This window comes from Manacus vitellinus, unplaced genomic scaffold (genome assembly GCF_001715985.3).
Source record: "Manacus vitellinus isolate BGI_N305 unplaced genomic scaffold, ASM171598v3 scaffold_12_pilon, whole genome shotgun sequence".
In the NCBI taxonomy this organism is placed as follows: domain Eukaryota; kingdom Metazoa; phylum Chordata; class Aves; order Passeriformes; family Pipridae; genus Manacus; species Manacus vitellinus.
The window spans coordinates 5,267,355-5,290,565 of record NW_021938949.1 but is presented as its reverse complement, the minus strand read 5'-3'; the positions used below and the strand labels follow the sequence as shown (position 1 = coordinate 5,290,565).

The 23,211-nt window shown below is 54.9% G+C and overlaps 2 protein-coding genes across 2 annotated transcripts in view; one reads left to right on the top strand and one right to left on the bottom strand.

The window, feature by feature from the left end:
* Positions 1 to 1,692: 1,692 nt before the first annotated feature.
* SLC5A10 (solute carrier family 5 member 10) overlaps positions 1,693 to 23,211 on the top strand; it is a 40,015-nt gene continuing 18,496 nt past the window's right edge. Inside the window, 9 exon segments of the mRNA XM_029957894.1 lie at positions 1,693 to 1,806; positions 2,821 to 2,892; positions 3,698 to 3,802; positions 4,403 to 4,462; positions 4,629 to 4,736; positions 9,822 to 9,927; positions 11,571 to 11,651; positions 15,096 to 15,301; positions 17,642 to 17,777. Of these exon segments, the coding sequence (XP_029813754.1) occupies positions 1,693 to 1,806; positions 2,821 to 2,892; positions 3,698 to 3,802; positions 4,403 to 4,462; positions 4,629 to 4,736; positions 9,822 to 9,927; positions 11,571 to 11,651; positions 15,096 to 15,301; positions 17,642 to 17,777 (988 nt within the window).
* The window catches only part of FAM83G (family with sequence similarity 83 member G), a 19,229-nt gene continuing 10,642 nt past the window's right edge, over positions 14,625 to 23,211 (bottom strand). Inside the window, exons 3-5 of the mRNA XM_008928084.4 lie at positions 21,706 to 21,830; positions 19,427 to 20,879; positions 14,625 to 15,822 (exon numbers count right to left, since the gene is read on the bottom strand). Of these exons, the coding sequence (XP_008926332.4) occupies positions 15,403 to 15,822; positions 19,427 to 20,879; positions 21,706 to 21,830 (1,998 nt within the window). The 3' untranslated portion in view covers positions 14,625 to 15,402. The remainder of the gene's footprint in view (positions 15,823 to 19,426; positions 20,880 to 21,705; positions 21,831 to 23,211) is intronic.

Here is a 23,211-nt window from a genome sequence, read left to right as displayed (position 1 = left end):
GGGTGGAATGGGATGACCTTTAAGGTCCCTTCCATCCCAAACCATTCTGTGATTCTGTGACTCAGGAATATTGTGCAGGGTGGAAATTCAAGCTGGTAAAATCCAACTCAGCTCATCACAGGTAAACTGGGCTTTTCTGAGGTTTCTTGCCTGGCCTGAAAGTGTGGGTGAGTTAAAAAATACTCTGCAGTGCAGAGCTGAACTTGTTCGGGTTTGTTTTCCCAAGCATCCCTGGGCAGGTGTGGGTGGAACGGCCAGACAGCTGCCAGGCGGCTTCTGGTCCTGGAGACTTGGAGTTCCTCACCTGTTGCAGAGAAAACAGCGCTGGAATTGATGAGCATTTAGAGATGGTTTGGTTTAATCTCCCCATCGTGTCCTGCAAATGAGTATAAAACTTTTGACGTGTTCAGAAGGGAAAGTTGACCTTTGTCGACACCAATTCTCTGCTTGAGAGGAACTTCCAAGGGCTTTGGAGGGTTCATTGACTTCTGAGGATAAAGGCAGGTGTTTTCCTTAACGTTAATGGGTACACCAGGCTGATGTATTCACACTTGTCAGTACTTTGGATGTGTTTATGTGGGTCAAATTCCAGCGGGGCAGCGAGGGGGAAGGTTGGCTCCTCTCAGGGGTGTGTGGAGCTGCTCCCGCTGCTGCTGCCGCGGCTCCTTCAAAGGGAGGAGGAATGCTGACCTGACTCAGTGATGGGCATATTAGTTGCACTGTGTTTATTTTATTAGTGAGACCTTGTGGAAGCGTGCTGCCACTTGGGAAGGAGCCAGCCAAGCCTCCAGCGCAGCAAACTGATGGCTAAATACCCAAAAACATGGAATTCAGAGGTGGTTTCTTGTGTCTGTTTCGTGTTGGTCTTTAAGGAATAACAATGCCTTCCTTTCTCGTCAGCTCCCTGAAAGGAGAGCGCAGCCAGTTAGTGGTCTCTTCTCCCAGGTAACAAGTGGCAGGACAAGAGGAAATGGTCTCAAGTTGCACCATGGGAGGTTTAGGTTGGGTATTGGGAAAAATTTGTTCATGGAAAGGGTTGTCAAGCGTTGGAACAGGCTGCCCAGGGCAGTGGTGGAGGGATTTAGAAGCCGTGTAGATGTGACACTGGGGGACGTGGTTTTGGTGGTGACATGGGAGTGCTGGGTTAGCGGCTGGACTGGATGATCTTGGAGGGCTTTCCCAACCTAAATGATTCCAGGATTTATGATCCCTTCTGTGAGGGTTTCTCCTGGTCAGCCCTTTGCTGCCATGCTGAGACTCCACCTCGGGCATTCACCCAACTCCTGTGTTCAATCATTCCTTTAACACAAACCCCCCAGCCTTGCCCTGTTTCATGCAAAGCAATTATGGTATTGATGAGGGCTCAAGAATTTGGGGGCAAATTTCATCCATGGGGCTGGATTGCTGGTCCTTTAGCTTTTCATTGGAGTGGTGGAAAAGGATTGAAGTGTGTACAGCATCCCTGGGACATTTTCTGTACCTCTTCATTTGTGAGGCACCAAATTGAGGTGTTTCAGCTCCCTGGGGAGCGGAGGGGTGGGAGGCAGCAGAGGCCACACTGCCCACTCAGGCGCCTTTGGAAGTGCAATTCCTGCTGCCAGGTTGTTTAATGATAAATGCCCTCGGGCTGCTAACGAGTTACTGATTGAGTGACTGTCCCTGTGAGGCTGAGGATGAAGAAGGAGGCAGAGGATGATGGAGAGCAATTCCACTGCTGGGGCCGTTCTCCCCTCGCAGCAGTTCAGCGTTGCTGACCTTGTTGTGGTAGTGGCTTATTTTTCCTTAAATGTTGGTGTGGGAATATGGGTAAGAGTCTTTTCTCTTGTTCATTTCTGCTTTTTTGTTTGAATGGTGGGTTTTTTTCGGGGCTGGCTTTTTGGTGAAAGCCTCCATTATTTTCTTGTAGTTTTCACTTGTGTATTTTGTGTGTTGTGCTGGGGGGAGCCAGGCTGGGAGAGCTGGGGGGTTCACCTGGAGAAGAGAAGGCTCCAGGGAGACCTCAGAGAGCCTAAAGGGGCTCCAAGAGAGCTGGGGAGGGACTTTGGATGAAGGGAACAGCTTCAAACTGACAAATGGCAGGGTTAGATGGGATATTGGGAAGAAATTCATCCCTGTAAGGGGGTGAGGCCCTGGCACAGGGTGCCCAGAGAAGCTGTGGTTGCCCCATCCCTGGAAGTGTCCAAGGCCAGGTTGGATGGGGCTTGGAGCAACCTGGTCTAGGAAGGGGATGGAATAAGATGACCTTTAAGGTCCCTTCCAACCCAACCCGTTCTGGGATTCTGTGATTTGCTCTGTTTTGTGCAAACCCTCTGCCCCTTTCACCCCCTATAGAAAGGCTCCTATAGCTTGGGAACAAGGTGGAATCAGCCATGGCACAAACCTCTCCCCTGGCCTCTGTGTGCTGGGTGTGAGCAGCTCTGCCCCTTGCCTATTACAGGGTGCTGGGCCAGATGCCCTGATAACACAAACAACCCTCAGCTACAGCAGTTTCAGACAAAGACTCTCCAAACCCATTTATTCTGCCTTGTGGAAAAATCCTGGCCAAAGCTGGGCCCTATTAGCCAACCTGTCTGCTCGGGATGGCACAAGGACAGGCACATCCTCCGTGCTTCCCCCTCTCAGGGAGCTCCCTTTGCCATTCATGGCTCCATGGTTCCTGGGGTGCAGCCACCCTTTCGTGTAATTAAGCTCGAGTTGCAGAGCTCCCATTAATTATCGAGTCTCCTGTCTCTTGGCTTCTCGTCTGGGAGACTTGGGTCTTGGTGTCTGGTCTGGGTTTTTAGGGAAAGGGTGCTCTGTGCTGATCTTTCCTCCTCCCAGTCTTCCTGCAGGGTGAACAGGAACACGGTCAGTGGCTATTTCCTTGCTGGCAGAGACATGGCCTGGTGGCCAGTAAGTAGAGACCTCTCTGTCCCTCTGTGGCACCCTGGCCACAGGGACATCCTGTGCACCACTGTCCCTCCCACCAAATCCCTTCCCTGCTTTCTCCACTGCCCACGCTTTCCCCCACCCTGCCCACCTCCTCCTGCCAGGATTTATGTCCTTGGAGCTGCATTTCCCTTCTCATTGCACAAAGGGTACTGGAGCCCACTGGGCTTGTCGGGCTTCCCTGAGCCTGGGGAGGGATCCTTGGAGTCCAATATCCATCCCCACTGTCCCTGCGTGCTCCTGGTGGCTCCAACAAATCATGGGTGTCCCAAGTTTGGTTTTTCCTTCTCGTTTTGGTACAATCTTCACAAACTGGCTGTAGGTCCTTCCCATGCCTGGTACTGGCTCCTTGCACGTGGCCACCATCTGGGCAGGGTGAGTGGCCACCATGGCAAATACAGCAACATGTGGCTCCTCTTCATCCTCCTGAAGGCAAGAAAGTCCATCCCAAATCCACCATGGATGTCCAGATGAGCTGGATCCATGGGCATGCTGATTCCTAGGACTCACAGCTACCTGAGTTTTACCTATTAAGGGATTTTCTTGCAAAAAGGAAATCCCACGTGGGGGCCTTTTGGCCACGCTTCGTTTCAGAAGTGGAAGGGATGTCTGTGCCCTGTTGCTCCCGTTCAGGCATTATTTTTCCCTGCCTCCTTTTCCTGAATTATCCCCTCGGGGCTGCGCTGGTGGGGAAGCACCAAAGCTGGTCCGTGCAGAGCCGTGGGGATCCAGCGTTTGGGCACCTGCAGCCCCTCCTCTGCTCCCGCAGATCGGTGCCTCCCTCTTTGCCAGCAGCGAGGGCTCCGGGCTCTTCATCGGCCTGGCCGGGAGCGGCGCCGCCGGGGGAATCGCTGTCGCCGGCTTCGAGTGGAATGTAAGAAATGTGCCGTGTCATTAAGGAAATGAGTTTGTCGCAGCAGATGGCCCATTTCGCTGTCTCGAAAGGTTTAGGAGGAGCCGTGCAGGGGGGTAATTAACACAACCCTGCTAACTCAGCTCCTCCGGCTCGTGTAGGGCGAGTTCGCAGCCAGCTCAGCTCCACGTGCTCAGGGAAAAGGACATTTTGGATCCAATTTCCTAATCCAGCCCCCGCAGACCCTGACAGGGAAATGACTGAATAGGTCACCCATTCCCTGCTTCCCTGCACGTTTAATCCAAAGTCCTTGGGTTCTGCAGCAAAAAAAAAAAAAAAAAAAGGCATTTGGCTTGTGTGGTGCTCAAGGAGTTGGTGGGAAATGTCCAGTCAGGAGCTGAAGGGCTGAGGGGAGCAGGTTCCTGTTGGCAGGGGTGCTGGGGGATCTCCACCAGAACCCCATGCCTGCAGTCTGAAGCCATTTGGGGCTGTAAATGTACCCTCAGGGGTAATCCGGGACCGGGTCAGGAGCAGGGACAGGGTCTAGGAATGCAGTCAGTGTCGAGCTGCAGCAGGATCCATGTTTTTTTCTCTCTGTGCCATGTTCCTCCTTCCCAACAGGCGACTTATGCTCTTCTGGCACTCGCCTGGGTGTTCGTGCCAGTTTACATCTCATCTGGGGTATGTACAGCTGTCCTGAGCCTGCTCTGGGGACCTCTGCTCCCAGGAGGACTGTCACCACTGTCCCGTGGGACTCCTGAGTCCTGCCCTGGAATACTGCTGTCCCCTTGCCCCATCCCTGGAGGGTGGGCCCTGGACAGGGCAGTGATCTCTCTCTCCCCCCCAGCAGATTGTCACAGTGCCCGAGTATCTCCAGCGGAGGTTTGGAGGGGAGAGGATCAGGATGTACCTTTCCAGCCTGTCACTCCTGCTCTCCATCTTCATCAAAATCTCAGTGAGTAGCTCCCCCTTAACTTTGTCACAAATCCACAGCTGATTTCCAGCTATCAAAACGTTATTTTTGGGCTCAAACCTTGTGTAGCCAAATCAGGGGAGAGCAGCTGCTGCAGGATGCTACAGGAGGCAAAAGTGGGACAAAAAGTGGGAATTTGTGGGCAGGTGCTCTCTGTGACACCCCATGAGTTCTTAGGCAGATCCAGCAGTGATGTCCATGTCCATGTGGCCCAGACAGGGCATGTCAGGATTCCCAAACTTGCCTTATAGCAGAGGTTGTGGGTGAAATGTGCTCTGAGGTCTGGATTTGTCTCCGTGCTCTGGCAGTGAGGCTTTCCAGCATCCCCAAAGGACCCAGCAGAGCCAGGCACTGAGTTGGGAATGCATTCATTGCTTTAGGGAGCGTGGGTGGGTTTTCTGAGGAAAGGAAGCCTTGCTGCAGCTGTAAGATATTCAAGCCTGTACAGATAGTGCCTGATTTCCAGGCACTTTTCCACAGGGATGTTTTCCCCTCATTTTGACCTCGTTCACAACTCCCTGTGTGCAGCCTCCGCTCACGCTGGTAACCATGGGAAGAGTTTATCCGAGGTAAAACAGCCAAAGAGCCTGTGATACCAGGTCTAGGGCAAGCAGGAGAGAGCTGGGCACAGACAGCCCTGGGGGGCTGGAGACAGCGAGACAGAGATCAAGAGCAAACAGCTCAGAAAACCTGGAGAGAAAACCTGCCCGAGGGAGAACCGAGCTCTGATGGAGCAGGTGGATCCGACCTGGGCTCTGCTGGGGCTGAAAGAAAAGTGCTTTTGCAGGTGTCTGGCTGCAAGAGAAGTGCTTTTGCATGAGGCTGGCTGTGAGCAGAGGCTGGCTGAGGCAGGAGGGGCACTGCTGCTGTGTGTGTCTCCCCACGTCGAGGCGCTCAGCGCCTGCCTCTGCGCTTGGCAGCTCCGTCCGCCTGGCTGGATGCAGCATCCCTCCCTGCACGGTGTCTCTGCAGCCCCAGGCCCTGGGCTGAGCTGTGGGGGGATCCTCCGGGTCCTCCTCTGAGGGATGTGGGGGCTGGAGCAGCCCACAGACAGGGCTCTCTGTGCACACCCATCAGCACTTAGTGCAAAGGGAGGGGCTGTGTCCCCTCGGGCAGAGCCCTGCACTGAGGGGATGTCCCTGGCTCCAGGAGACCCCTGTCTCCTTCCCAAGCTGCTCTCTGACCTTGGGCAAGGAGTTATGTTTTGCATTTAACAGGCAAGTTGCAGGGGAGGTGGCAGCCCTTTCCCCATCCCTGCTGGCTCAGGGCTTCCAGAGTGGCAGAGGTGATGCTGGTGACTCCATTGGTGCAGCTGCCACCTGTATTTCCCCCACAAAACCATGCCCTGTCCTGCTGAAGGGTGTTCTTCCCATAAAATTAATATTCTTTATATCCTAATCATATATACTGTTGAAAATCCTACAGCATCATTCCTGAAATCATCTTGGCTCCTGGAGCACCAGTTCAGTTTCCAAGTGTGGGCAGTGATGCTCTGATTATTCCCTGATGTCCAGTGAACTCTTGTCCCTGATTCCCCTCCTGTGTCACATCTCTCCCCTGCTCCCTTCAAAGACCCAGGAGGAGCCTGGGGGAGATGCTGGAGCACGTTTGTCTGTGGTGCTGGACCCTGGTTCTGTGATCTGCAGGGAATCTGTGGGATTCACACAGATCCCTGCTGGTGTTTAAAAGGAAAAGCTGGAACCTGGGATAGGATTTCTGCTGGGGTAGTTTGTTCTTGATGGTCTGAAGAAGAGACCATTGGTAGTTTTGAAGTTGTCTTGGAGTCTCTTTCCAGACTATCACCCATGTCCCCTCTTCTCTTACCAGATGGTGCAGGGGGCTGTGCTTGGTCTCTTTGGTTTCCAGTCTCTCCATGGCTTTGCCCCGGGGGACGGATGTCCTACAAACTCATTCTTACCTTGGGAGATGGTTGTGGTGTCAACCCTTGCCTAACACCAGATGACCCTGTAGATGACCCCTGGGCAGTGCCTGCTCCAGTGGGAACCTCTGCTGTTCTCTGGGCCCTTCTCAGCACAACCTTTTGTTTGGAGCCCGGTGGACACTCCCAAGCTCCTCTTCCCAAGCCTTTCCTCAGCCAGTGCTGTAGTTTCTTTGGTCTGCTGAGCTTTTTGTGATCTCTGAGTCAGGCAGGATGCAACAGAAGAGGAATCAGCCTAATAAGGGGATTATCTTGGCATCTGGCTCCATTCACAGCAAAGCCCACAGACAATGGCTGTTTCCAGCAGTGGGTTGGGATGAATGTCTGCAGACACAGGGGCGTTGCCAAACTGGCCCAGTGTCCCCATGTCCCTGTCCCCGGTGGTGGCCGCAGTGGGGAGTGGGAGGGGAGTATGAAGCTTCGAGCAATTAGGCAGGGCTGTCTCCTGGGGAGGTTCCTTTGGACCTTGCTGGGGGCTGCCTCAAAGCCCAGGATTAGCTGGGCTTTTCCTGCCCTCTCTCCCTGCAGACGTTGTATTTATGGATGGATCTCTGCTCCGTGTTCTCCCGAGCTGAGACACGGCACCAGTGCTGCTCCCTTGGCTCTTCTTTCGGGACAGGGGGGATGACAGTCCCTCCTCTACTGGAATCCCCCCTTTGTTGGACTCCATCTTTCCAGGTTTCATGGCAGGTTGCAGCAGGGCAGCCCAAAATCCTGCTGAGAGATGTCACCCCCCCAGGTAGGAACAGGGGAGGAGCCCCAGCCCTGGCGAAGAGCCCCTGGAGACTCCTCTGTACCCTGGGTAACTCGTTCTACCAAGGCTTTGGCTTCACCAATTGTTAATCCCAAGCTGTCTCCAAAGCCCATTTTCATTGGGAAGGCATTAACAACGTTGGGTAAGAACAAGTTTCCAAGTGAGGTCACCGGTGGAGGCAGGGACCTCTCTGGATTATGAAGCCTGACTTCAAAGGCTTCTCCCCTCCTTTTAAGGTTGAAAGGACTTATTTTATGAATAGGTCATGCCTGGTTTTAATTAGCTTGTTTTTGTGTTTGGGATGTCTTATTAACAACTCGGTCACATGTGCTTTTATTTTTTCCCACCCTTGCAGAATTAGCAGGAAGGGAGGTGGAGGTACCTCTGCTTCCTCATAGCAAAGCCTTCGACTCATTTGCAGACGACTGCAGAAATGATTAAGCATTGAGAAAGCCAGGAGAAGCAATTATGAAATATCTTGTCCAGGGATGAATCTTCCAGCTGGGCTGTGGGGAAGGGTTGCTGGAGAAGCAGGAAGTCACAGGGGAGAAAAACTTCCTGGCAGGACGCTGACGTGACAAGTGATGGATCCCTCCAAGGGACGTGAGGAGCTCTGGAAGACACCAAGGATGCTTGGCTGGCCCTGTGCTAGGAAGATTTAAAATATTTTGTGTTCCCACTTCAGGTTGTGTTGTGAGGAGGTGGCTGAGGGCCCTTGGTTGAGGCTTTTCTGCCTCATGTCGCTGAAGCTTGCGCCGTGTGAATGGTTTAGGTGTCCTTTTGTAGGGTTCTTGGTGGTATCAAGCTGTGGTTGGATTGCATTTGTGGAGGAAAGGCATCAAGGAGCCACTGGTAGAGGTTATGGCATGGTTCCCCATTAGTTGGTTCCTCTTCAAGAGGTCATTGCAGGGCTGAATTCCCTCTTGGTGCTCACAAGGACTCTCCCAGACACGTGGCCAATCCCAGGTGCAGCTGAGGACACGTAGTACCTCCCTTGGGAATGCCAGGCATGACTGTGGTGTAAAGGCTAGTTCAGATGTCATGGAAGAGTCCCTGAGTTAGGATCCTCAAGATGGTGGTTACTGTAAGTGCCCTTCTGGTTGGTTTGACTTGATTTAACCAAGGTTATGCCCAACGCTGTGGGCTCACCTGCTTGGGAATGGCTTTTGTGCTGTGCTGAAGCTGGACATGGGCTCACCTACTGGGTTTTGGGCTGATGGAGCCAACACACACCTTGGCTTTTGCACTGCATGATCCAGCATAGCCCCTCTCCATCACTGGAGGATGGTTCTCAGCTCCTGTGTGGGAGCATCCCGGAGCAGTGCTGGGAGGAGGGAGGGCAGAGTGGGGGCAAGGAGGTGTGATATGGGAAATAACACCAGTCCTACACCTTACTAATCCCAAGAGACTGCTCCTGCATGATTGGGCAAGACAGCCCTGCTGCTGGGGGATGGTTTTTGGGAGGTGTGTGAAGAGAGATGTCAAATCAGAGCTGATATCTTGGCTGTGGGAACCCATCGCGGCCCTGGGCGAGGGTGTGGAGTCGGCCTGTCTTGCCTCTTCCTGCCCCTTCTGGCCTCATTCCCTTCTCCAAACAAGGTTTTTGTGAAGATGGCCCAGCTGAGCGTGGGGATGGCTGAGCTCAGCTCTGGGTGGAGGCGTGGTGGTGGCACTGCCACTGCCACTGTGCCTGGTCCTGCCACGGCATCGCTGCTTTTGTTGGAGGAGCTGCCCCAGCTCCGAGTCTCCACTTTAATCTCATTTCCTCCAAACCATGACAACCCCCCTGTGTGTACAATGACAGCTGGAGCTGCCTGCTCTGCTCCTCTGGGGCTGTGACACCCATCTGCAGCAGTGACAGAGCCACCCACCTGGGACCCTCGGCTTCAGGAGTGTCCTCCTGGAATGTGCCGTGTGATGTCAGAGAAGGCTCCATGGACACCTCATTGTGGCTTTCCAGTACTTAAAGGGGCTTATAAAAAAGAGGGAGAGTGACTTTTTATGTGGGCAGATAGTGATAGGACCAGGGGGAATGGTTTTAAATTAAAAGAGGAACGGTTGGATATTAGGGAAAAATTCTTCCCTGTGAGGGTGGGGAGGCCCTGGCACAGGTTACCCAGAGAAGCTGTGGCTGCCCCATCCCTGCAAGTGTCCAAGGCTGGGTTGGATGGGATAGGGGAAGGTGTCCCTGCCCATGGCAGGGGATTAGAATGAGATAGGCTTTAATATCCCTTCCAACCCACACCATTCCAGGGTTCTGTGTCCTCCCTGAACCCACAGAGCTGGCTGTTTCCCTACTGTGCTGCTCTTGCAACAGCCCTTGGGTGGTGGATGTCACCTGTCCCAGACCTCCTGTTCCTTCTTCCACTCACAGACAGACCTGTATTCGGGGGCCCTCTTCGTGCAAGTCTGCCTGGGCTGGGACCTCTACCTCTCCACTGTGCTCATGCTGGTGGTCACTGGGCTCTACACCATCGCAGGTAGGTCGCTCATCATCCACTGGCCTCAATTTTTCTACTTCTTTTATTGAGCCACACCACTTACCCTCCTACTTTTATTTTATTATTGTTATTCTTTGGAGGTTCCCCGGGGTTTATACCAGTGGGGTTCACATCCCTGCCCCAGCCAGCATCTGAGCAGCCTCCTGGAGAGTCAGCTCAGGTGATGACTCAGCCCATGACCTCTCCTTTGTCTTTACATCTTTTCATTTGTAATAACTCCTCCCCCACCATGTACTTAAGCACTTTCTTGTGTGTGCACCTATTTGTAACAGCAATAATCAGGGCTTCTCCCATTACAGGACTATTATTATGGAATCTACAACCCGAGAGCCCTTGACCCAACTCCTTTCCCTCCCTCTTACCCTGCCCTCAGTGCAACCTGCTGCCCTCTCTCCACTAAGCTTTCAGGAATATTTCTTGCCCGTGCTTCCCCGTTGTGGGACCAGCTATTTTTGTGCAGGGTCAACAAATAATGTTTCTTCTGTGATCCAGAGGTGATGAGGGTTTGGAGCTGGAGCTGGAAATCGTGGGTTCCTGGCTCCCAGCCCCGCTCAGACCGTGGGACTGTGTATCCCTGCCAGCCCTTTGGGTTATTGTGTTTGCTGGGACATTCCCTCCCCTGATAGTGGCAGTGGAGACACTCGGCAGTAAATTCCCTCGTTATCTCACCCCGGCCATCAAAAGGGGAAACAGTTTAAGTGTATCCATAACAGGGTGGATTTTGCAAGACTTTGGTTTTAAGCAAATCCCATCTCGGGTTTTTCCTGCCCACAAGGCTTGTTGTGATGTGAGGCACCTCAGTGTGAGCTCAGGCAGGTGTGATCATTGCATCACCTTGATCCTGAGAACATCCCTCCAAATCCCAGGCAAGGCCAGGGATGGTGCAGCCCTGAATTCCCAGGATGTGATTCAGTGACTGGGGTTGAAACTCATTCAATTCTTGACCCATTTTCCTTAGCTCTGCTACTTTTTAATGCTTTTGCTGATGTGCTGAGTGATTGATTTCTGGCTGGGTAAGCAGGTGCTGGGTTTGCAGCAGGTCTGGAGGGAGAACTTGGGATGGGGAGGGAGAAATGCTGCTGGCTGTATGGCCAAGGGGACCCCACTAAGCACCATGTGCTGGAAAAATAAAACTGTAGGGTTTGGAGGAGAACTGAGGGTGTACAAAGGGGAAACCTGGTGTTAGGCAGAGGTTGGTGAATGATGAGATCAATGTCCTGAGTCTAATCTGCTGCTGGAGCACCCAAAGAGCCGGGGCTGGGGCTGGCTGGCATCCTCCTGATTGTGTGGAGATGTGGGGCTGCATCCCTCCTGCCATCCCTTGGCTCCTCTTCCCTGCCTGCCCAGCAATCCCTTGGATCCCCTCCCTGCCCCTGGTGAGGCTGCAGCCCCTGTGGCTTTTGGCTGCTCCCCCCCCCTCACCTTTGGGGGTGCTGTGCCCCCCTCAACACCAGAGCCACCGAGGAGCTGTTCCCCCTTCCCGCTGCAGCCCCCCCCCCACAGTGTCAGCAGGTTGAGGCTGGTGACAGGTACATCCCCATGGGAAGCTTTATTGGGACATTCTGACTGTTCCAAGCCGGAATCCAGCAGTATTCCCAACCTCCTGCCTTGCTCTCGTACAGGGGGGCTGGCGGCCGTCATCTACACCGACGCGCTGCAGACGCTCATCATGGTCCTGGGGGCTGTTGTGCTGGCAGTGAGAGGTAAGAGCTGCTCCAGGGGGACCTCCCCTCCTCACTCAGGTGGTCGTGGAGGTAAATAAAAACACTCAGTCTGAGCCATTCGTTGGCCAAGATGCCCAGCAGGACTTCGGTCCGTGGCAATCACCTGAATGTGGTGCCCCTGTGTCCCCCCTGCTTGCCCTGTGTGCCATTCCTGCAGGTGCAGATGCCATGGAGCATCCCCCTGGTGCTCCACGTGGCACTGTCCCCAGCAGTGGTGACATTCCTGTGGACATGATTGCTCCATATTTGCCTCTCACTCTGAGAGACTGCTCAAGTATTTGACAGTGAAGCAGCATTCCCAGTTCTGCTCCGGGTGTTTTGGTGGGGTCTTCAGACAGGATCCTGCTGCCTGGGGATGTGCACAGCAGAAGGTTGGTACTGGAACAAGGAACGGCTGCAGGGGTGGGATGTGGAGCATGTGGAGCGTGGTGCCATGCCCTGCTCTGGGTTGGAGTGATTATAGTTCATCACCAGCCCTTCCTGAACCCCCAGCACTGTTGTGTCTCCCTAAATTCAGCCTCAGAGCATCCTTGTGAGGACGGGAGCTTTCATCAGCCTGGCTCTGCCATCGGGGCTCTTGGCCCCGAGGAGCAGGAAGCAAAAAGTTAAGTCCCAGCTTCAAAGGCAGGTGTTTAACTACAGAGGATGATTTCCAGAGGCACTCCTGAGATGATTTCCACCATCTCCTGGAGAAGGCAGCTTAGGCAGGCAGGTAGGAAAGGCTCTGACCCAGAGCTGTGGAGGTGGGAGCAGCCCCAGAGCTGTGACCAGCCCAGTCCCATGGCTGCTCCCCTGTGCCAGAGCAGAGCTCGCTCCTGGGCGAGCCCTTGGACACAGCAAGGTGTATTTACAAGAAACAAATGAAAGGACAGAGACTTCCTGGAGAAGGGACAACAACAATTAAGTACCCCAGCAGTGGCACGGAGCTGCTCCAGGCAGAGGAGCTCGTTGCCTGTCGAGGCAGAACAGAGCAGTGGCTGCAGCCTGTGCCTTAGACGTGGTGCCTGGATGTTGTGGATCGTTGTCTGGAGCTGTCCTTGGCCGTGGGGCTCTCTGAGGCTTGTCTCTGCCAGGCTTGGCTGGTGCAGCTGCACAGAGCCAGAGGAGGAGGGCAGGTAGGCAAAGCCTGGAAAATCCCCTCTGGCAGTGGCAGAGCCCAGCTTGTTTTGGCTTTGCTGCCTGCAAGCGTGGCACGGTGTGTGCAGGGGGGTGAGGGGGCTTGGCAGAGGGACTGAGCCAGGGGAGCCAGAAGATGAAGCTGCTGGTTGCACAGGTTTTTCCTCAGGTCTCAGGAGACCTCAGGACCTGGAGGTGGGTGTGCCCCAAAGGTGTTTGGTTTTCTCCAGCTCCTGTAAAGCTCAGCTAATAAAGGACACTTTCAATAGAGTCATGGAATGGTTTGGGCTGGAAGGGACTTAAAGCTCATCTTATTCCATCCCCTGCCATGGGCAGGAACACCTTCCACTAGATCAGGTTGCTCCAACCCCCGTCCAACCTGGCCTTGGACACTTCCAGGGATGGGGCAGCCACAGCTTCTCTGGGCAACCTGTGCCAGGGCCTCCCCACCCTCACAGGGAAGAATTTTTTCACTTTGCTGAACAGAAACCTTGGCAGTGCCATTGGTGGCTCTGCTTAGCTCTGGCAGACTGTGCCATCCTGCCATTCAGCACAGGAATGTTAATCCCAGCAGAGCCCATGGGCTGCATCCTGGCATCTGCAGGCTGAGCTCCCGCTGCCTGGAGGATTTTGCTCCGCTCTTCCTTCTTGGCAGGCGTGGGTGCCGTGACTTGCTGGTGAGCACCTTTGGGAAGGGAGCAGGCTCTCACCCCCGGGCACCAATCTCTGCTTTCAGTACTCGGCCTCTGCCTCTGGAGAGCCTTTGTTGGTGCCCAACGCCCATGCAAAGCTTGGGAGTAGCCGGCGCCTGGATAAACCAAGCGCTGGAGGGGGGCCAGGGCTGCTTGTGCAAGAGCAGGAGGAGTTCACAAATGCTGACTCCCTGTGAAACTCGGGAGGATGGGTTGCAAGGGGGGGACACGGTGGGTGATGCCCCTTTGCCAGCTCCCCAAAAGCCTCAGGTCAGGGGGCTGCCCTGGGATGAGGACGGGGCTGTAGGTTGGTCATGGAAATGGGAGGACTGGAGGGGGAGGGCTGTCCTCTGGCAGGAGGGGACAATGGAGCAGGATGGGTGGCTTGGAAATTGGGATTTGTTCAAGCTGGCATTTGATGGTGATCCTAGTGCCCAGCATCTGATACCTGAGGGATTTGGTCTAAAGACAGCAGGGCTTGTGGACACGGTCCTGTGGGAGGGAAACTGCTCAGGAGCACATTCCCACCTCCTGCTGCTGCACTGGAGGGGCCCAAGCTGAGGGTCTGAACTGCAGGGGCAGAAGGGATACAGGATGTGACAGCTGGACCAGATTTGGAGAAACCCAGTGAGGGATGCTCGTGGGTCTTGCTTGGAGTCTCCTCCCCTCCATGAAACCTCTGGAGCCTCCTCTCTGCTCCCGAGCACCAGCAGCTGCCGTGGGTATGGGGGTGCCAGTGCCCCTCCCTGCCCGTCTCCCCCAGGCTGCTGTGTGGGTGGCCGTGGTGTGTGGGGGGAGCAGGGCAAGTGCCTCCCCTCCCACCCTCCTCCAAAAAGTGATGCCTCTGGCTCCAAAATCCTCCCACTGGAGGTCCTGGGGGAGCTGCATTCATTCTGTGCTCCCCAGGAGCAGGGAGGTGGTGGGGGGCCAGGGCAGAGCCCAGGGCTGGTTGGCAGCGGCTGCAGGCAGGAGGAGCACGAGGCATCTGCCAAGGGCTTGGAGGCTCACTTGCTAGGGCTTGTTCATGGCACATACTCCTCATCAAGGCTCAGGCTCAGACCTTGGATCCCATTTCCTAGGAAAAATCCAGTGAAAAGGGTCTTTTTTTTCTTTTTCTTTTTTTTTTTTTTACTGGTTTCTGGAGGTTTGGGGGTGGGGGCACATGGGGGATGCTGGGGAAATGCTCAGGGGAGTACAAAACGTTTGGCTGGACACTTGTGCCAAGGCACCTTGAGCTGCAGTTTATCGAGTGGAAGGCCACCTAATCTTGCATTTCAATAGTCCTGGGCAAGGTTCCCCTGCCCTGGGACCAGGGAGCTTTAATGAACAGGTTGCTTTTACAGTACAAGGTTAAAAGAGGTGGGTCCCTTGAGGAGCCTTTGTCCCAGGACTCGGGTCACCCTCCAAAGGGAGAGTGGGCTGCAATGGGACCTGCTGTGCAAAATGGTAATAGAAGAGTCTCTTAAATAACTAGAAGAAAACACGATCACGGACGAGCCCTCCCTCTCTGGGCAGCACTTCTGGGTTAACGAGCTGGTGAGTGCTCTGCCAGCTGATCTCACAGACCACTGGGTTTTACTGCACTCTGACCACCTCCCCCAACGGTGCTTTCCAGCTTTTAATGAGATCGGAGGTTACCCCAACCTGGAAGAGGCCTATGGAAAAGCGGTGCCGTCCAAGATCGTTCCCAACACTACCTGCCACCTGCCCAGAGCGGATGCCATGCACCTCTTCCGAGACCCGGTCTCCGGAGACCTGCCCTGGACCGGGATGACTTTTGGGCTGTCCATCATGGCCACGTGGTACTGGTGCACCGACCAGGTAAATGTAAACAAGAACCCCCTGCCCCGTGTAACGCGGCCTGGGCTCCAGGCAACGCTCCACCACCGCTCTCGCCCCGCGGGGACCACCTGCACCAGGCCCTAGTGCTCCTTCTGGCCCGTGCTCTCGGGGGGCTGCTTTTTGGAGTCCACGGAAGCACCCGGGGCTCCCGCAACCCTGTTCTTGAGGTGCTTGGACTGGGACAGTTTGGAGAGCGGGATGCCGAGGGGTGTCCTCATCTCCTCGGTTGGCTTCTGGCCCTCGGGCAGGGAGGTGAAGCGTTTGCCCGACGCCCTGGGGTTGCTCGGGGAGAGGTGGCCGGGCGCCGTGGGCTTGCTGGGGCTGAAGGCTTTGCTCTGCCAGTAGGGCTGGCTGCCTGCAATGGTCTTTTTGGGTTCTGCTCCATCCCCTCTGTACTTGGTGGCCCCGAGGGGTTTCTCGTGCGTCGGGGAGCAGGAGACCTCCTTGCCCTGCTCTCTGCCCGCGGGGGTCCTGGGTCGGTAGCGATAGATGTGCGTCCCCTGTTCATGACAGAGCAGAGAAAGAGGTGAGCTGTGGCTGTCGTGAGGATGCTGCTCCCTGCAAGGACACCTCTGTGACATGGGCTTGGTCCTCATGGACAAATCCCTCTGGCACTTGGTGTAGTCCCTTGCCCAAATACTTCTGAGACCGGTGGCAGCTCAAAACTACCTCAAGTCTTAACTGTGGCTGCTGCTCTGATTTCTTTCTGTGATAACACACAGTCCTGCACATGCAGTGCTTCAGCAGCCACTTCCCAAGCAGCCTGGAGGCTGTCCTGAGCTAAGTCCCTGCTGCCTGGAGATCCAGGATAAGGCATCTCAACACCTTCTCTCCAGCAGCAGCCTCAACACCTGTCTTAATCATCTAAGCCCTCATATCAGGCACAAAGAGCATCCAGTCATCCAGACCTGAGCTGTGGGATTAGGTGACTGCCAAGATCAGATGAAAGGATGGAGGGCTGGGGGAGGAGGTGGGATGAGGAGGGAACAGTGAGCTGCAACAGCACTGCGGGGGTGGCTCTGATTAGCTGGGTTGAGACACATGTTTGGATCAGGTCTGAGCACCACTAATCATAATTCTGGACTGGGTAAGGCTGTAACACATGGCTGTGGTCACCAGATAGTGATCTCCTCTTTGGGTGTGACTGCAGATGCACCAGGTGAGATGGGATCTGGTGAGTGCAGGTGCTGATGGCAGGATGAGCTGGGGCCAGGAGGCTGCAGAGCTGGCTGTGCCACGGAACCCAGGTCTCCAAGGAGTCTGCACAGGGCTGCAGAGCTGGCTGTGCCACGGAACCCAGGTCTCCAAGGAGTCTGCACAGGGCTGCAGAGCTGGCTGTGCCAACCTGCCCAGCCTCTGCCATGACCCTTGCCATGCTGCCAGTGCCACATCTCCACCGAGCTGTTGGCATCAGCTTGGGGTTCAGCCAGTTAGTCCCAATATCCCAAAGGCCTCTTTGGTCCTGGAGCAGGCACCTCCTGTGCTGACCATGAGGGCTGTGTTAAAGCAGTTTACCTTAGGTGGTTCTGGATCGATTTTATTAGATGCTTAAAATCAGTGTTAAGGTCTGAGATGGCTTCAGGTGGGAAGGACTAAGGGTGATTTAGCTCCTCTCCCTCTGAGCTCATTATGTACCTGATGTGGTGCACATAGTGTCTGAGCTTGGGTGGTGGGTCCTGTAGCTCCTGACATGCTCTGGCTCTTGGAAAGAAGTTAAACTATGGCTTCCCCAAGCATTCCACCCTAGGATTTGGCACCCCATCCCTCCTATCCATTGGGGGAACGAGCCAGTTCTTGCTCAGGAGTGGCTGAATCCTGCTGGGTGCTGAGCATTCTCTATAAGCCTTTGTGGAGACCCTGAGCTCTTTTAAATCAGCAATTCCTACAGATGTTGACTATTTAGGAGGGATTGCCTCAAAACCCCAGGGCTGGCTGTGTTGTGGATGGATACAGCTTGGCCAGAGCTTTGAGGTGTGATGGTCTGAGCAGTGGAGTTGTGGGAGGAGGAGGCTGGACTCGGTTTCCTTGTCACTGTGGGCACTCTTTGGGGAGCAGATTGAATTGAAGGGGCAAGAGTGGGGAGAATAGTGGTGGGGAATGGTTGATACTGCCAGGAGGGACGTGCTGCTGTGGTTTAACACCAGCCCGTTAGTGGTCTGGAGAGAAACCTCGCTGTGGGCTGGGAACACATCTATGCTGCTTTTGGGAGCTGTGCTTGGGCCCTGTGCCCAGTGGCTCCAACATTTGGGATGCACTTTGGTAAGGAGGAGGCTGCTGTGGTGTTGGTGCTGCTCATCCCTCCTGCCTGGCCCTCCACAGGTCATCGTCCAGCGCTCGCTCTCTGCGAAGAGCCTCAGTCACGCCAAGGCCGGCTCCATCCTGGCCAGCTACCTGAAGATGCTGCCCCTGTTTGTCATCATCATGCCAGGGATGATCAGCAGGGTCCTGTACCCAGGTAAGGGCCCCCCAAGCAGCTGTGGAGCCTGTGGGATGTGGATTTTCCCTGTCACTAAGGGATGAGTGGGAGGGGGCTTGTCTGGAAACCTCTGCTCTGCACAGAGCTGGGGGCTCTGCGGGTGGGACAGGGGCAGGAGAAGACACGGGTGTCCCCAGTGCCCTCCTTGAGCCTGCTGTGCATCCAGGTGTGAATGGGGTTGTGTGTTTAGGGAAGGTGATGTTCCAGGGAGAACTTGGGTGCCACGTTCTCCATGGAATGGAAAACATGGTGTTTGCCCTGAGTGAGCCCCCACCTGTGTTTTGGGCTATGCTGGGCCATGGGCCAGCACATGAGAAATGTGGACCCCAGAAAAAGGTGCTTGTGGGGGTTGATGGTGATTCCTGTTGGATTCAGGTTTTCTAGAGTCAGTCAAGGGTTGCTTTGGTTTATTGTTTTTACATATGGGAGAAACTCTTCCCTGCACATCTCCACCAGCTGAGCGCTGGCTTTCCTAACCCTGATGCTGTGTTAATTATCTGCCTCTCATCAAAGGGCCAGAACAAGTTACTGCAGGAACACCAGCGTACCCGGCCACCCCGAGCAGGGTGGCACCTGGGACCTGGGTCACAGCATCAAAGGGCTCTGTGCTCCTTGCCCTGCAGGACCAGGGGGTATTTGATGTGTGAGGATTAAAGCTCTGAGCTCCCTGTCACTGGCTGGGAAGGGAGAAGCAAGTGGACTCTGGGATAGTAAATTTAATTCCCTGTAAATACAGATCAGATGCTCAGCCAGGGTACCCTCAGGCAGTTTCAGTGACTTCAGCTGCTGATTTAACCCTGGGGGTTTGAATGCCCCAAAAACAGCGGGCGGGGAGCCTTGAGAAACCAAAATGCTTGGCAGTGGTGCAAGAGGCTGCAGCGCTTGGGTGGAAACAGGGGATTGCCCCTGTGATCCCCCTGCCTGGAGAGGGTGATGCTCCGGCCCTGGTGGGGATGCTGCCGTGCACCCCGTGCTCCAGCAGCGGGATCTGGGCATGCACCCCATGGAATTGCAGCACCCGTGCGGTGACAGGGCCTGGCGTCACCGCTGGATCAGCCACAAAGCTGCTGACTGTGGCACTCGCCCACAGAGGTTGCCGTCCCTGTTTCTCCGCTGTCTTGCTCTGCCTAATTATGTGTCCGAGTGCTTCTCCTTTGATGCTAATCGCCCTGGCAAGGTGCTGGAAAACAAGCCTGAGAAGGACACGCCTGCACGCACAGCCTGTCCCTGGCTGGGCATGGTGCCGCTGGTGACGGGCTGTGGATGGGGCTCAGCGAGTCCAGGCACATCTGTACAGCTGTGCCCGGAGCCACTCAGCTCCATCCCCAGCCCAATGCTGTGGGATAATCTTTAATTCCCAAAAGCCTCCCCTTTACCAGCTGTTCCCATTGCTAGACAACAAGACCTGTGGCACGGCCACCACCTTCCCAGCCAGGAGAACCTCTTGGGTAACTCCTACCATAGCCACGTGTAGGGTGTTATTCTATATGGGAAGTCTTATCTCGGCATCTGGGACCTGACACCAAAGCTCGGGATGACACCACGCCTTGGTTGAGCTAGCTGGGTCACCTCTGGGTTTGCAACCTCTGTAGGGTGGAGAAACATAAGGTCATTGCAAAAAGTCCTACCTGGGTGGCACTGCTGGGGTAGGAGCTGTTGCCATCCAGGATGGTGCGGGGCAGCACACGCCTGATCTCCACGGCGTTGCTCCTCCTCTTCGTCACGTCCTCCACGCGGACGTGCTTCAGGGACGGGAGGCTGCCCAGGGGGCTGAGGAAGGTGCCCCGGCTGATGTGGGGGTCACTGAGCTTCCTCTGCATGGGGAGGATCTCCCCGTTGTGGGTGACATCCGAGTTGGTTCTCCGGAGCGGCCCGTAGCGATCCCTCACCTCGAAGTACTCGTCCGAGATGGAGGAGGCGTTGGAGCGGCGGTAGCTGTGGTCAGCAGAGCTGCTGGAGTAGCTCTCCTGGTCACTGAGAGTGATGTACTCCTCTTCCTCCTCCTCCTCCTCCTCTTCTCCCAGCCCGTTGTGGGAGCAGGGAGGCCCTTTGTCCTCTTGTGGCCCTGCCACGGGCCGGTCTGGCTGGAGGTGGCAGGTCTCCATGGAAGCTCCGTTGGGTTTCTCCTCCCGCTCCTGCTTCACACCCTTATGGTCGGCCAGCGGTGGTTGTGTTGTGTCACCCTCCAGGGCAGTGCTGCTGTCACAGGTTGTAATGACTTTGGTCACGAGGACACCAACGGGGACGGTCCTTGGCTTTGGAACTGGTGGTTTGATGGTCTCCAGTGTCTCCTCCTGTGGCTTCAAGTGGTGGCCCAACGGTGAAGAGGCAAATGTTCCTGCTTGCTTCGTTGTCCAGCTGATGCCTTCCATGTGGCTGGTAGTGGGCACTGTAGGGGCTTCCATGGGGGGCTGTGGGATCTGTCTCTGGCAGGGGGACAGCAGAGGCGGCTCTTGGTCTGAGTTTTTCTTGGCCTCCATCTCCCTGTTCTTCAGCATCTGCCGGTGCTGGGCGCTGGCCTGGGAGACGTCGCACACTTTGATGCGGTTCATCTGCGAGAGCTTCACGTTCTTGATCTTGGGGTCGATGATGTTGATGTAGCCCAAGACTTCGCTCCCGGGCTCGGGGTCAGGCTCCACCCAGGTGGGCAGATAGTCAAACATGTTGGCTTTCTCCAGATTCAGGAGGCCGGGGTGGATGAGCAGGGAGAGGTCTGCCATGTCCCCGTGCCGGTCGCCCCCCGGGCCCTCGGGCACGGCTTTGCCTTTGTTGTCTGCCTTCTGGTTCTTGTCCTGGTTCTCAGACGAAGTCTTGCTGATCTGGTCAGCGCTCTTGGCCTTCACCAGGGCGTATTTAGGGTTTATCAGCTTCTTCACCACGGCGTTGGCGGGGGTCACTGGCACGACCGAGGGCAGCGTTACGGGCTCGGGTTCGGGCTCTTCACCCATGGAGATGGACTTGAGGCTCACCCCCTTGGACATGAGGTAGAGCTCCTGGAACTGCTTGTCAAACGCCTCCACCACTTGGCCCGAGAGGACTGTGATGACGTTTCGGTCCGTCCTCGCCGCAGACCAGGTGAAGCTGGAACAGAAACACGTTGGAAACTCTCTGAGCACTCGCTGGTAAATAACACTCCTCTCCCCAACCCTGGCATTCCCTGGGGGATTGATGGTGCCAGCAGGGACATGATCTCATTGTAAACATTAATAATAATAATAATAGGATTGATGAAATAGCTCTCATCACAAATTAGAGTGAAGGGCTGAAGTCTTGAGCACAGTGGACTTGAAGTAAAAGGTACTTGCAGTGGGTCAGTTAGTTTTTCACTTTAGTGTTGGCTGCTTTTCCTTTCTCAGCTTGGGTTAGTTAAGAAAAGCAACTCACAAATGGATGTTATTTGTTGTGGCCAGAAAGTAGGAAATGCTTCAGCTCCATGTTTATAAAACTTATCTTTTAGAGCTCAGAAGCTGACTGGGGGTGATCTGTTTCTACCAAAGTAAGTTTTCATTTGGACAACGTGGAAAATACCTTGTGTAGGAAATGTTTAGCTGGAAAAGCTGAGGTTAGTGGGAGAGTTGGGACTGGCTGTGTTGTGGTTTGGTGCTTTGGTCCTTCCTTGTGCTTATTGCATCAAGTGGCAGAAAAAACTGGTGTGTCACACCACCTCTGAGAATGGCAGGTGTCCTCGACCTGTTGGTTTCAGGAGGTGGTGGGGACTCCTTGGGGCCCATTCCAAATCTCCTTGCAAAGTTTAGGAGCAGTTTAGGAGCAGGGAAGCAAGTCTGGGATGGGGTCCTGGGGCCATGCTGGGTGGGGACCAGGATTTAGGCCACGTGGGTTTGTAACGATCCTTTGACCAACACCTCCATGGGGGGAGGCAAAAGGGCAGGAGGAGAGCGCTGATTACCTGTAGGATCCACACATGGCTCGATCCCCATCCACGAACATGAACTTCTGGGCCAAAGCCCCCTTGAACTTGGTGGCCGAGCGCGTGAAGAACTCCGTCCCCCCGGTGCTGCGGACGCGCAGGTTCTGCAGAGCAAAGGCAGAGGCGTGAGCAGGAGCAAAGGGCTGCTCTGAGAGCATCATCCACCCCTCCATCAGTGTCCCCCTGGATGCTCCACAGCCCCTTAGAGGAACAGAACACTCTTCATGGCTGGCTCAGAGGAGGCCACAGCGATGGGGAGATAAAATAACTCTCCCAAGGCCACGGGGTGAACTCTGCACTCAGCCTGGAGAATTTCCTGCTTTGCCCATGTGCTGGGCCCTGTTTTCCACCTCTTGAACTCCGTGCTGCCTGTGTCCATGGGTGAGCAGTGTGTGATGGTGCTGCCAAGCGCTCTCCATCCCCTGTGATCTATGGAAATGCCACCCTGGGAGAGGAGATCCCACTCCTCCTCCCCAGCAGGAGATGTACAAGGGCTTTAGGGGGAGCTGGTGACCCCAGGACAGCACACGTGGATCTGGTGGCAGTGGGTTTGCTTTCCACCACACTCCCCCTTTTCTGTGCTCCTAAAATCTGAGTGTTTAGTCCTGCCTGGTTTTAGGGGTGAGTGGTGGGGGAAAGGCAGTGGGGCAACATCTTTTCACCCCCAGGAAGTGAAACCCGGTGATGAGGGAGCAGGTCCCTGTGGAGGGAGGGGGTATCCTCCCCAAGGGAGCCCAGGGATGGAGGGGCAGCCCTGGCTCTGCCAAAATACTTTTCTATCTCTAGTCTGGCTTCTGGCTCCAGCGTCTCTGTGGAGGGCACTGGCACATTCCAAAGTCACCAGATAGCATCTTCCACAGCAAAAGGGCTCCCTTGGGTGGGGAGCAAATATTTTCTTGTGAAAGCATCTGCATTCCTCCTGTTCCTGCTGGATTGTTGTTCATGCCATTGCTAAAGGCTCAGTGTTATCACTGGGTCATGCCCTCCACGGCTGTTTTTGTGTGCTTTTTGTTTTGTTGTTTTTTTTAAAGAAAAGCAACAAAAATATTGGTCTTCCCCTCCTCCAGCCTTTCTCATCTGCTTCTCTGGACTCTCTTCTCTCCCTGTAGACCACAATCAGGAATAGCCCAGGGGCTCCCCTGGTCCCCACTCCCCCGTGTCTGGCAGGAGGGACAGTGACTCAGCATTGATTTTAGCATGATATGAAAAGAAAGGCTTTTCTGAGGGTGTTTCCAGGGAAGATTCACATACTGAACAGAGAAGTTTATGGGGTTTTTGGTTGCATTTGTTTTTTTTCTTAACGTTTGCCTTTTTGCCTGGTGTGTCTGGGGGGACATCCCAGCTTCTGTGGGTGTGCAGCAGCACTGGTGGTGCTGGGGGCTGGCTGGAAAGCAGGCTGGGGTAGGAATTCTCATCCCTGTCCTGTGTTATCCCTACACATGGTGCTGCTGAGATTGGTAGTGCCCAGGGTGCACAAGCTTTACA